The sequence below is a fragment of the Fusarium oxysporum genome, chromosome 8, assembly GCF_000149955.1.
Source record: "Fusarium oxysporum f. sp. lycopersici 4287 chromosome 8, whole genome shotgun sequence".
Classification (NCBI taxonomy): domain Eukaryota; kingdom Fungi; phylum Ascomycota; class Sordariomycetes; order Hypocreales; family Nectriaceae; genus Fusarium; species Fusarium oxysporum.
Genome location: NC_030993.1, coordinates 1,189,242 through 1,202,321, shown reverse-complemented (window position 1 = coordinate 1,202,321; position 13,080 = coordinate 1,189,242). Strand labels below are relative to the sequence as shown.

Sequence of the window (13,080 nt, the reverse complement as noted above, 5' to 3'; positions counted from 1 at the left end):
CATACTGACAAATTCGGAAGAGACTCAACACTCAGCAATCTCCACACTCACTTTATACGTCCTGAACCTGCTTGCGCATCTGCTTGCTCGGACATATACATCTTCCTACCATGAACTTCGCCATTCTATTGTGGGGCTTTCTCCTCTCTCAAGGCGTTACGGCCTTACCGATTAGTCCGCATGACCGAGAATGCCTGCGACATCTCTTTGTGTGGAACCGGGACTGCCGGGCCTTACTTGTTCTGTTTCAGGTTTGGTATTGGGAGGGTGGTTGGTACTGAGAGGGTTGGTATTGAGAGGGAGGTTCAGGTCTGGATTTGTCTGGGTTAGCTGATGGATGTCTATAGTATCTCGCTTGCGTATCATATGGCAACGGGAGGCGGGCGGCCCCTGAGGTAGCTCCACCGCCTTGCTCAGGCCAGAAGGCTTAAGCGCACTAGTGGACCGGGGATGTGAAGCAAAAGCAAATTGGGTACCCAGCCAAGCTGAGGTGGTTGGCGCGGTAGCGTACATGGGTAGGGGTGTGATGTGAGACGGTGTGTGGTGAGATGTGATGTGATAAATTGAGATGGCTGGGGGGACTCAAGGGGCCGAAGCGCCTGTGTTGAGTGGGTTGTGGCCAGCCGAGTTGAGGAAAGCGAAAGTGAAAATCGGACTGCGGAGGAAATGCTCAGGGGGGAACGGCAATTGCTACCGTCACAAGTGATAGAAGACATGCTTTGACATGTTCCATCTGATCAACTTGGAGGAGAGAGAACTGCTGACCTGGAGAGCAATGATTTCGCAGGCAATTGCGGACTCGCCTCGCACGGTCGGCAAACAGGTAGAAAATGGGCAATATCAAAACCAGGGGGCCAAGGAAGTTGTAAAATCGGACATACCGTCGCGAGTCTTCACGGATAGTAAAGTGCTCTTCTTCGTGTTCGAATTTTTGGACACCGGGACGGCGGTAACGTTCTTCTTCACGCGTAATACGGACCTCTTCTTCGCTAAAGCGTTGCTCTCCGCGAGGAGGAACCTGTTCGGCGGTGACAGAGACAGAAGAGTATTGACCTTCCCGTCCGGCTTGGGGCTGTTGGGGTTTGATCTCAACCTCTTCGTGGGTTTTTGTTTCGGTAACGGTCTGGGTATGGGATTCGGATTCCCGATATGTCGATGGGAAGATGCTAAAGGGAACGGGGACGCGAGCCTCAAAGTCCAGATTTGCGACTTTTGATGGCGCGAGAGAAGCTTCTCATACAACCTTCCGAAACTCGAAAGGAAGACAAGAAGTTCTCTGGCTCTTGTTCCTAGAAACAAAAGTCGAAGAGAATGGAAAAGAATCGGTAGATGGCGAGCGAGGGCCTTCAGTCGTTCTTTTCTTCTTGTCTGGGTGAGGTTTTGTTTTGACGATGTTGATGTGGATGGCGATAATTGGAGGGAGTAGGAGGAGAAGAGGGACCGAACAGGACGCAGAACGAAACTGGGCTTTTGAAGACGGGGGCAGGATTGGACGACTTGTGCCAAACTGAGCGTTGTGTTGCTCCCTCGGCAGCGCTGTGTCCTGTTGATCCGTTCTGTCCTGTTCTGTCCCAGCCCTTTCTCACGCACTTTGCCCTCTCCATCGTTTTACCTCTCTCTCTCACCCCCATGGGCGTGTCGATTGTCTCTGGGTTGTTGTCGCCGATTGCTTGTTTACCACTCGTCTTGTTTACTTGCCAGGGGGTTACTATGTCGTTCTATTTACCTCTTACCAAATCAAGTATAGGCCCAAGACCTAATCCCCGTATGTGGTAGTCCCACCCACTCACTATGATTATTGCAGCCCCGTCTTGGCTGCGGAGTGCCACTTTTATCCCTTCCTCCTGCGTCTCAGCCAGAGACATTCAGCCAGCCATCGAAGCTCTCGAAGCTCTTTGCCTTATCCGACCTAGTCTGACCTCAGCTTCAGCCAGTCACGAAGAGGCCAGCTACCTAGCTGTCCGCGTCGTCAGCACAGGTTGCACAGCTATCCGCCCATCCTGTTCCACGCAATTCCTCTTCCAGCTCCGATCTCCTCTCGTCCTTGCACGTATCCGAAGGGCCCATGCTTTCATGGCTCCCAACTGCCAACTCCTAACATCAACAGTAATAGAAAGTGGAACACAACCCCAAATACGAGAGATGAGACATCGCATCCGTCACCGCTCCGCATCCATTGAACCTGGGTGACCGTAATGAGCGGCATCCCGTCATTTCAAAAGCCTGGGGTCGAAGATCTTCCCCTGCCTTCAAATTCATCTAAAGTTCTCCCCGTCTACCCGCACCAGTGCTCCGTTCCTGGCAATTGGAAGAGCCTGCGTTGTTAACAAAACAACAAAACAAAGACTGTCCAGTGACAATCCCTCTTGAACGCCACATAAGCACCATGTTTAATCAGGGGGCGGGGACCAGCATCCAGGTACTTTGAGCGCTACCACACAGTATCCCCAACCACTCATTTTATCATTTCACCACATGGCTGTCTGTCTGATTGACGAAACTTGAAAGATGATAAGGACTGCCCATTCTGAAAGTGCCGAACTGCACTACGCATTTCATGTATTCGATCAAGATTGGCCGGAGAAAGGGTGACAAGCGCGAAACGGAACCAAGTCCTCAGACCTCAGTGATAGATACCTAGTTGGGCAACGCCGCAACGACTGTTTGAGGGGCTCATGCAAGTTGCAACCTTTCTCCCATTGGCTGCCATGTGAAATCCCAACCTCCCCAATTTAAGTAACTTTCGAATGGTTCAAACCGGCGCACCAGCTTTATTCACCTGCAGCACCAGCGGCTGATCAGGCATGAAATCAGTCGTAATGAGCCTGCCATTGCTATCGTGGAAGCCAACCATTGGACCTTGAAGCATCGTTTTATGCAAATGCATTAATCAGTGCAAGTGCTGTTCAGTGGTCGCTCCCCAAACGTCATGATGCGAATTACTGTAAAGTCAGCGTGTTCCTAACCTTGCCTCGGTAACGGTTTGGCCTCAGAAACTGGCGTTGATGGTGTCGAGCTGAGCAGGCTAGGCATGGCATCGCTTTGGTTGGCCTCCTTGCCTTCGTCAGTTTCAGAGGCTCAAGTACCTAGAGCTACTTGGGCCTATCATGAACGATCCCGTATTTGAAATCCTGCCGGCTCATCACGTCGTTCGTTAGCTGCAGGAAGTTTTGCTTTTACTGCATTCAATGCATTGTAACTGTAGCCATTGACGTCTGACTCCGTCCAATTGATCGCATGCTCTTCCATTACAGCGCACCCATGTGTTCTCATCGTAAGTAGATTCTCGCTATCAATAGATCAACAAACTAGTGCCCAGAAGCACTGCCATTGAAATACGCCAAGCCTTGGTGCGGTCTCGGCTTTTGGTTGCTGTGACAACTGGAAAGCAGTAGTAATTTGCTGACAATGGATCCTTATTTGAGTTGTTAATTTGTGACCTGGGTCTAATAATCTCAGGCCACCACTAGCCTCTGGCGTCAGGTCCCAGCCGCGGTTCGAGATTTGTACCCGTGCGAAACGCGATTCGCGAACGGCTTTGATGTTGCATTGGATGGGTCGTTGATTTGAAGTTTTACACAGAGTCAACAAACTGGACAGAGTTCCTCGGCCCAACGGCATCTGCTGGATTCTCACGTGTATCCTCCTGTCAAAATCCGCGGCTGAGTTCGTGGAGGCTTGTGTTGTGCCGAAGCCGTTTTCTGAGACAAATCTGGGGTAACACGTACATTACGTGACATCTTGGGCGGGCATTACAAGATGCGTTACGCGTGTTATCAGAACCCCGATGAGGGTGCTAATGCAAGTCTGATGCGCATTTTCAGATCATGTCCTCCGCATATCCCGTAGATTTCCCAGGGCTCCAATATTATCTCCAAGAACCAGGAAATTCCCAACTGTCTGCTACAATATGTATGAATGTTACCTTAACTTCTGGATAACACGATATGACTTATTTAGCAAGACAGTCCAGTGCATTTATTCTGTGGATTAGATGAGATTCTCATACGGGCAACAACCGATTTTCGTGTTTCCTACAAATCACTGAAGCTTCTCTCACCTCCTCATGAGTCTGGCAGTAGCCACATTTGTGGAAGGACTGTCGTTATCTGGATCTAATCTGGTCCGAGGTGTTTGAAGCACCTAAGGAGTCAAAGCCATTCGGAACGAGGAGCGTGGTACGCTGACCTGACAGATTCGTTCCTGCTTGTAAGATCAAGCTTCAATGGCAAGATCTTTGTTGAGTGCCTTGGTGGTCTGTACAATGGATTGGTATGATGAAATCCAGTCACGTGGCACCTGGATGATGTCAGCATCGTGCCCCTCCAACTACCTACCTACCTTAGGTACCCCACGACAACCAAGTTGCCTGCGATGACGATGTCGCTAGTATAGCTTGAGATTTTCATAATTGTATAACGCTGTTTTGAGTGAAGCACTTGAAAATGAAGCAAAGATTCTCTTCTTTGGATGTCAAAGTAGGTCTTTTACCAAAGCCACTACCTTGAACCCTATCCTAATTGTTGAACGAAGATCATTGCGCATGAGCTCCAGGAACGGCTGGTGACTCTTCGACTCTCCAACGTATACGACCTTTCGTCCAAGATTCTCCTGCTCAAGTTTGCGAAACCAGACAACAAAAAGCAGCTTGTCATCGACACGGGCTTCCGCTGCCACTTGACGAAATTCGCGCGTACAACTGCTGCGGCCCCTTCCGCTTTTGTTGCACGTCTAAGAAAGTTTCTCAAGACCAGACGGTTGACGTCAGTTAGACAAGTGGGCACCGATCGAGTCCTCGAATTCGAGTTCAGTGATGGCCAATACAGATTGTTCTTGGAGTTTTTTGCTGTATGTCATTTGTCACGCGATCCAGAAAAAGACTTTGAGCCACTGACCTTTATTTCTTAGAGTGGTAACATTATTCTCGCGGATGCCGACTTGAAGATCCTTGCCCTCGCAAGAACCGTTTCAGAAGGTGAAGGTCAAGAACCTCAGCGAGTCGGCCTACAATATTCCCTGGAGAACAGGCAGAACTTTGGCGGAATACCTCCTTTGACAAGAGAAAGGGTACAAGATGCCCTAAGGACTGCCGTGGAAAAAGCAGCTACCGCTACTGCATCATCGAAGAAGCAGAAGGGTAAGCCTGGTGGTGATCTGAGAAAGAGTTTGGCTGTATCAATTACAGAATTGCCTCCAGTGCTTGTGGACCACTGGCTGCACACAAATAATTTCGACACCACTATCAAGCCTGATGAAATACTGGCCAATGAAACGCTGCTGGCTGATTTGGTTAAGTCACTTCAAGAGGCCAGACAAAGTGTGGAAGAGCTCACCAGCTCAGAAGCATGCACCGGCTACATATTCGCGAAGCAAGGGAAGGAACAGAGGGAGCAGAGGCTAGTGACGAATCCAAGACGCAGCGTGACAATCTTCTATACGAAGATTTTCATCCGTTTGTCCCCTACAAACTCAAAAAGGATCCCACCATTGAGGTCCTTGAATTCACAGGATACAATGAGACAGTTGACGAATTTTTCTCATCTTTAGAGGGCCAGAGACTGGAGTCCCGACTAAGCGAGCGAGAAGCGGCTGCGAAGCGCAAGTTGGAGGCCGCGCGAAATGAACAGAGCAAACGAATCGAAGGGCTTCAAGAGGCCCAGGCCCTCAACTTTCGCAAAGCCGCCGCCATTGAAGCGAACGCTGAACGAGTTCAAGAAGCTATGGATGCTGTCAATGGCTTACTCAGCCAAGGAATGGATTGGGTAGATGTCGGCAAATTGGTGGAACGCGAGAAAAAACGGCACAACCCCGTTGCTGAGATTATCAAGCTCCCTCTAAACCTTGCCGAGAATCTCATCACGCTTGAGCTGGCCGAGGAAGAATTTGAGCCAGAGGAAGACGACCCTTACGAAACGGACGACGACGACAGCGCGCTTGGTGACGATGAAAGTACATCGGCAGCAAAGGGAAAACAGGCCAATAAAGCCCTAAGTGTGGAAATCAACCTTGGACTTAGCCCTTGGAGCAATGCTCGAGAGTATTTTGACCAGCGGAAGACGGCGGCCGTAAAGGAAGAAAAGACCCAGCAACAGGCCTCAAGAGCTCTGAAGAATGCAGAGCAAAAAATCACCGAGGATCTCAAAAAAGGGCTGAAGCAGGAAAAGGCACTGCTTCAACCAATCCGCAAACCAATGTGGTTTGAGAAATTCGTTTGGTTTATCTCATCCGACGGATATCTTGTGATCGGAGGCAAAGATGCCCAGCAAAATGAGATGATCTACAAGAAATATCTCCGGAAAGGCGATGTATACTGCCACGCAGATCTGCATGGGGCATCGAGCGTTATTATCAAGAACAATCCAAAAACCCCTGATGCGCCCATTCCCCCAGCGACACTGTCTCAAGCCGGATCACTCGCCGTGTGTTCGTCGAATGCTTGGGACTCGAAAGCGGGCATGTCTGCATGGTGGGTAAACGCTGATCAAGTTTCCAAATCTGCACCGACAGGCGAATTTCTACCGGCAGGAAGTTTCATGATCCGGGGAAAGAAGAATTTTCTGCCTCCAGCTCAACTTCTACTCGGTCTAGGTGTTGCATTTAAGATCAGCGAGGAGAGCAAAGCTAAGCATGTGAAGCATCGTCTACACGATGCCAACTCTACCGGTGGCGATGAAGCTTCGGCAGTAGCGACGTCGCAACCAGCAGACAGGGCAGGCGATCTGAACGAACTTGAAGGAGAACAATCAGCCGAACCATCTGACAATGAATCCGAAGATGAACAACAAGACCAAGAGTCACGTGACAACCCACTTCAGGCTTTCGGTAAGGATGAAGACCGCAACGACGAGGTTGAAAAGGCTGAAGAAGGCTTGTCTGATCTCAAGATCTCGGATGACACAGCCGACGAGTCTCATAGCCAAGAAGTGGCGGAACTAGATGAAAATGAAGCAGTGGGAGGAGAAGCAGAAGAGGGCGAAGATGACGAGTCAGCTAGACCGGATGACGAGACAGCTGGCAAGCCAGTTGACACAAGGCCGAAGAACAACGGCCCCAGCTCTTCGAAGAAAGGCCCCCCCAAGCGAGGCCAGAAGGGCAAGGCGAAGAAGATCGCCTCAAAGTATAAGCATCAAGATGAGGAAGATCGAGCTGCCGCAGAAGCTTTGATCGGAGCAACAGTTGGACAAAAGAAGGCTGAAGCCGAGGCAAAAGTTAAGGCGGACCGTGAGCTCGAGCTCGCTGCTGCTAAAGAGCGACGTCGTGCGCAGCACCAACGAGAGCAGAAAGAGACTGCCGAACACGAGGAGATTCGACGTGTTATGATGGAGGAAGGCGTTGATATTCTTGATGAGGACGAAGCCAGCCAGATGACTGTGCTTGACTCCATTGTTGGTACGCCTCTTCCCGGAGATGAGATCCTTGAGATCATCCCTGTTTGTGCCCCTTGGAACGCTCTCGGACGCTACAAGTACAAAGCGAAGTTGCAGCCCGGTGCGACCAAGAAGGGCAAAGCAGTTAAAGAGGTTCTCGATCGTTGGAAGGCAGCTTCTACTAAGAAGGGTGTTGTTGACGAAACCGCTCGTGACACTGAAAGGATGTGGCCGCGTGAAGTTGAGCTTATCAAGGCGCTCAAGCCCGAAGAGACATTCAACGTCGTACCGGTCGGTAAAGTGAGGGTCATGATGGCGGGTGGTACTGGTGGAAATGCTGCTGGAGGCGGAGGTGGTAGCAAGAAGGGTGCAGGAGGAAAAGGGAAGGGCGGAAGAGGAGGCAAAGGATCAAAGAGATCATAAGCAGTGAACAAACTTTGATGTTAGCATCAAGTTGAAGAAATGAGTTGAGGTTGAAGTACATATAGAGTGCTATTTCTATAACCGAATGAAAACCCAGTAACGTATCGCCATGATCCAAGTGCTGCAAAAGATACGCAGCTCTTCCATGCCACACCCAATTCCTTATATTATTCATGTAATCATAAATCATAATCTGCTCATCTCACGCTATAGCTGACCTTGTCAAATTTTCTGACGTCGTCAGGCATACGTGCAATGCACAATTCACCACAGAACTCGCCCCATTCACCGCTCGTCGCATCGCGAACGGCGTCTCTCATACCCCTGCCGTAGCGCTCCCGGAAGGCTTGCTTCACAGCGCGCATGTGGTGTGGATCCCAGTGGTATCGAACGAGACGCGAGATGAGTAGCTCACGGCGAAGGCCATCTTTACGAGACGCTGAGGTGGCATGATGGATGAGGAGGGCATCACGAACAGGACGATTGATAACACCGTTGAGGATGTGGGCTAAGAGTTCACCCTGGACAATGTTAGTATTAATTCATCAATTGCAAGGGGGAAAAGGCTAGGCCTTACCACAAGATTTCCGCTCTTCTTGAGAGCGTCGCGAGCAAAGTTGGAGCGATGCTGTCGCTCATATTCCTGCAGAATGGCGCGTAGATGAGAGTCGCTTCGAAGTATGATGATGTTGATCATCGCCGTCTCGCCACCCTTTTCAGACCTCACAGATCGACGCAAGTCAGCGACGTCCTGGTCAACAAGAGCATAGTCAATTGGCACAAGTCGACCATAATGATCGTATTCCTCCATGCGTCGCTCTTCTAAAACAAGGAGAACAGCTTTTTTGAACTTGTCTTCCTTGAGTTCTTCCTTCATACACTTGACGAGGCTGTTGTCATATTTCTTATCCGTGAATGCATCCTTAATGTAACGTATTTCGCCGTTGGTGCGTCCCATAAGAGACTCAATGAGAAGCTCCCTGCGAGTCTTGTCGCCCTGGTACCAGAAATTGGCCCAGTATGCCTCGCTCTCCCACATGCCGAGAGCAACGGAGTAGCAGGCCTTCATCAACAGCGGATCTTCATCTTTGAGACGAGCACGAATATGCTTGGCGATGTTCACGCCTTTGCGCTCAGAACCCGTCTTGACAAGTGCCTTGTAGTCCGCACGAAGCTTCATCACTTGATCATGCGTCAAGCTTGGTAGGATTTCAATGAGTGGCTCGGTATCGGGACGGCGGCTCCCCTTGAGGGCCTGTGCAAGTTGAGTGGTGATATCTTCGGAGTCATGGAAGCGGGCACGTCGGCTACGGCGTCTGCTATCGCCCTCATTATCAGAACCCAATGGAGAGAGCGCCTCAAGAGCTTTATTGTCATCACTTGGGTGTTTTGAGGCGAGCAGTAGAGGAGACGGCATAGGCGAACAGTCCTGATAAGTACCATAGTATGACTCGAGCATGGGCGACGGAGGCGCATTGGCTAGAGATGCACCAGCCAGTCCGCCGGCGGCCAAGCCTCCCACAGTCAGCCCAGTGTTGATGCTGAGACCTGACATTCTCTCACTGGGGGGCTGAGGGGACTTGTCTTTTCGGCTACGGTGCTTATCCCTAGACCGCGATCTGTGACCGTCCCTTGATCGTGATCTATGCCTGTGGTGTTTGTCTACTCCCAGAGTATCTCGTGAAGGCGACTTATCTCTCCGGCGAGATCGTGATCTGTCGCGTGACTTCTCGCGCTTCCGACTGCTTGAGTCGACAGTCAAGCGGTCTGAGCTACCTCGGGGACCGGAAGACCTGTCCCTGCGTCGGTCACGGTGTTTCTCATCGTCGCGGCTTCGAGGCTCAGCGGTCATGATGTTGGCACCCGAGCCGTAGGTGTCGTCGTACCGTGCATCTTCCCTTGTCTTGCGTGAACCATACTGGCCAAGGGACGGACTTGCAGGTTCTCGATGAGAATATCCGTAGGGTGGTTGTTGCGCATAGTACGGGTCTTCAGAACCTGGGGGAGGGTTATATGTAGTCATAACCTGGCTAGCAGTTGACGGAGCTCCGGTGGCCTTTCCATAAGCCAAGTCCGAAGAGTCTTTAGGTCGCACAGGCACGGGAGGCTTTCCGTAGGCCAAGCCATCGTCATCCTTGTCCCTCTCCTTGTCGTTGCCTGAAGATCCAGTGAGCTTGCGCATGTACTTCTGTGGCAGGAAGCTAAATTTGTCTTCGTCTTCTTTAGCACGAGGCTCTGCATTTTGAATGTATGGGTCCCTATCTTTCTCGCGGCGGCGGTCATCTGGGAAGGCTCCTGGAAGGCTGCTGTCGACCCTGTCGTGCGAGGAACGGTATGGCGAGTCTCTTGGCGGAGAAGCAGTTCGATAAGTGGGCGGCTGAGAGTCGTAGCTGTACTGAGATGGGTTTCCGGGAATCACAGGATAGATGCCTCCCTCTTCAGGATACGGTAGAGCGCCGCTTGCTTGCGGTGCGCCTGGGCGACTATAGCGATCATTGAGATCATCCTCTGGATAGATGTAACTTGGTTCGCGATTATCGTTGTAGGAAGGGCGCTCAGGTGCGACATCACTCTTTGAACGGCGGTCACGAGAGCGAGAACGAGAACGATCCTTGCGGGACCGGTCATCAGGCTTGAGAGACATGGTCTCAGTTTCTGTGTTCTGTTTTTGTTCTGGAGAGCCAAAGAGCTCAGCTGTTGAAATAGAAGCGGGGATCTTTGGTTTGCAGGCAAGGGTCCCAGTCTTGGGTCAAGAGGGGCGCCAACTGAGAGAGGTTTTCAGTAGCGAGGCAAACTGAGTAGCAAGAGTTCGGGGATGAGGAGAGGCACTTATTATGAAGAAATGGATAGGTTCGAGAGAAGATGCCCAATTGAGCAGTAAACTCAACATTTATTAAATGGTCACACGCCGCCTAGTGCGTCAATGGCGGGCGGACCGAGAGAATGGAGGGGCTGAATGAGACCTGACCTGCAGCAACATACGCAGCTACGGTACCTACTCCTGCTGTGCTTGGAGCTGGAGCTCTTAGAATATTCTCTTATTAGTGGAGGAAGAGAGCCAGAGAGATCGTCATAGGGCCAGAAGGACATGGGTTACACAGGGAAGCGAAAGAAATGCCCACAGGGCAGACCAGTTAAACAGCTGTTGAGGGGCTCAACGGAGGGAGATCGGGGGACCCCGAGCGCTAAGAGCGTTCACCGTGCCGCTTGCTGGGGTTTGGTGGTGGCTGTCGCAGAGGCTGAGAACAACATATTGTCCCATCCTTGCGGGGCTGATGCAGGTGAGAATGAGGACGAAACATGATGTGACTGCATTGGATTGGATGAATCAAATATACGTTATATTGATTACCTATTCAGTTGACCATTGCGAGGCAGGGTAAGAAAGTTGAATGGTTTGACGTTGTGTTCTCTGCATAGGGACGATGAGTTTTATGTTTGATGGTAGAGGCCCTTTTATAAAGCCCAGTGGTAGGGTATGGAGGTTGCCCACTGCCCGTTTCTGGTCAATAAGCCAGAACCATGGGCCGAAACCCCTGCTGAGTAGAGGCATTTGTCTTGAGAAACTTCCTATCATGGCCTCCAAATCATCTGCAATCATCTGAATCTATTCTTGCGGCACTCGTTCGCCTCGCTGGAAGACATATAACGCTTCATCCTTCCCAGGAAAGGATGGCAACGCTACCTTTACTACCATAGTCCAGTCCTCATGCTCCTTCGCCATAAACTCATCCATGGTGACTCCCTTGAATCCTGTGTAACCGTTTCGATTCTGCGTACCCACAACTGCGATAGTGTCGCCGCCAAAGGCAGACACCAGGTTCCGCGTAAATCCTCCCTCAGTGCCGCCGCCAATGCCTCCACCAACAACAGGATACACAAGCAAGAGAACCATGCCTTCACCATTCGAATTCTTGCGTAGCCACTTCACGCCGTCCGATATGACTGTGTCGTTGACCCAGTTGACTCTCCACTCGCTCTGCATGTTATCCACCGCATGCACTGTGAGGCCGTAGCGACGGAGCATATAGGACCAATAACCATTGCCAGAACCGATATCGACAATCGGGCGCCCGTCAGACAGAATTTTCAGGATAGCCAGGCTCTCGTGAGTTGGTGTTGCGCAGCCAAAGTGATGCATGAAAATTGGAAGAACATGATGGGACATTGGAACACGTTCTGATGCCAGGCAAGGGCCGCACCATTCAAGAGAGTGACATGACCACATCCAGAAATCGAGATAGGGATTTGCGCTGGGTGGTTTTTTGCTCTTGGGGATAGTGAGTTTCGTCACAAGCCCAGGGTGCAGATACCGCTTGCTCTCAAGGTTGGCTGCGACTTCACGCCTTATGGAGTCTTTCTTAGCATTTGTTCCTAGATTCTTAAGAAATGCAGCAGTAGCTGTTGATGGCCTGAAGATAGAGGTGTATGCTTCAATGTCAGCTTGAGGAGGTGGTTCTCTCTACTTGCATGTTAGTTTCACAAATTCTTGCTCCTCGGACATTGCCCATAGGTAAGTTCTTACAGGTGAGCCATCTTCATTGCGATACCACGCGTGTAAACCATTGACACCTCCAAGGTTGACTACTGACTGGACTTGGGCAAGTTTCACACTTGCCACGGCATGGTATGTATAGGGATCCGGGTCAGGGAGTTGAAAGAGTACCCGACTGGCGTTGAAGAGATCATTCTTCAACAGGTGGTTCAAAGCCTCTCTCTGACGGTCGGCATCCTGAATGAGTTCATCTGGATTGAAAGATGGGCTTCCAAAACAATGAACGAACCTGGATTGGGGCATCTTGAGGGTTAATGGCAGCCCGAACTCTCGACCTACCGAGAGATCACTCACAACAAGTGCCTCGGTTCGATATGGATGACGTTATACTGTTAGCATAGAATTGAGTTAGCTATGGGTGGTAGGTATTGTGTGAAGCCTCTCCCAAAGTGGACACAAATTAGCAGCTTGCCAAGCCTACCCTGGCGGCCCTGGCACACAACTGTAGCACTATTATTGGCAATTGGATATCTACTACGGAGTATTAAATATTATTTCCATTTTATAAGCCGGAAGGCCATCTTATCACGATGTTATCCCTCGGACCACTTGTCACGGAGCAGTCCTGCACCCCGACCCCGAATAGAAATTCGTTCTGACGTATCATTTATGAGCGGTTTCGCTCATTTGTCGCACTACGTTCGTTGCCCCCAGGCATAGTACCGTAGGTGCGCTGTCGTTGGTTGGGATCCGTTAGTTTGCTTGCTTTTAGTTACCAAGGTTGGCAATAGATCC

The 13,080-nt window shown here is 50.6% G+C and overlaps 6 protein-coding genes across 7 annotated transcripts; 2 read left to right on the top strand and 4 right to left on the bottom strand.

The window, feature by feature from the left end:
- The first annotated feature begins 262 nt into the window (after positions 1–262).
- FOXG_18464 (uncharacterized protein) lies at positions 263–3,439 on the top strand. Its single transcript, XM_018398544.1, has 2 exons — positions 263–285; positions 348–3,439. The coding sequence occupies exon 2, from the start codon at positions 725–727 to the stop codon at positions 1,214–1,216; it is 492 nt and encodes a 163-aa protein (XP_018236859.1). The 5' UTR covers positions 263–285; positions 348–724; the 3' UTR covers positions 1,217–3,439.
- On the bottom strand, positions 289–904 carry FOXG_18466 (uncharacterized protein). The gene has a single exon (XM_018398546.1). It carries the CDS (start codon positions 714–716, stop codon positions 414–416), a length of 303 nt encoding a protein of 100 aa, XP_018236861.1. The 5' UTR covers positions 717–904; the 3' UTR covers positions 289–413.
- Positions 2,753–2,854, bottom strand: FOXG_18465 (uncharacterized protein; the record flags this gene model as incomplete). Its single annotated transcript, XM_018398545.1, has 1 exon — positions 2,753–2,854. The coding sequence occupies one exon, from the start codon at positions 2,852–2,854 to the stop codon at positions 2,753–2,755; it is 102 nt and encodes a 33-aa protein (XP_018236860.1).
- A 544-nt stretch (positions 3,440–3,983) lies between the features above and the next one.
- On the top strand, positions 3,984–7,963 carry FOXG_03056 (uncharacterized protein). The gene is made up of 3 exons (XM_018380566.1): positions 3,984–4,478; positions 4,534–4,848; positions 4,909–7,963. Exon 3 carries the CDS (start codon positions 5,346–5,348, stop codon positions 7,788–7,790), a length of 2,445 nt encoding a protein of 814 aa, XP_018236858.1. The 5' UTR covers positions 3,984–4,478; positions 4,534–4,848; positions 4,909–5,345; the 3' UTR covers positions 7,791–7,963.
- On the bottom strand, positions 5,047–10,883 carry FOXG_03055 (uncharacterized protein). Its single transcript, XM_018380565.1, has 2 exons — positions 8,368–10,883; positions 5,047–8,311 (listed from the first exon to the last, which is right to left on the bottom strand). Exons 1-2 carry the CDS (start codon positions 10,432–10,434, stop codon positions 7,988–7,990), a joined length of 2,391 nt encoding a protein of 796 aa, XP_018236857.1. The 5' UTR covers positions 10,435–10,883; the 3' UTR covers positions 5,047–7,987.
- A 216-nt stretch (positions 10,884–11,099) lies between these two features.
- On the bottom strand, positions 11,100–12,901 carry FOXG_03054 (uncharacterized protein). Of its 2 annotated transcripts, XM_018380564.1 has the most exons (3): positions 12,640–12,660; positions 12,316–12,588; positions 11,128–12,252 (listed from the first exon to the last, which is right to left on the bottom strand). In XM_018380564.1, the coding sequence occupies exons 2-3, from the start codon at positions 12,586–12,588 to the stop codon at positions 11,398–11,400; spliced, it is 1,128 nt and encodes a 375-aa protein (XP_018236856.1). In that variant the 5' UTR covers positions 12,640–12,660; the 3' UTR covers positions 11,128–11,397. The 2 variants fall into 2 exon arrangements, with proteins under 2 accessions (XP_018236855.1, XP_018236856.1); XM_018380563.1 differs by having other exon boundaries at positions 11,100–12,252; positions 12,316–12,901.
- Positions 12,902–13,080: the final 179 nt, after the last annotated feature.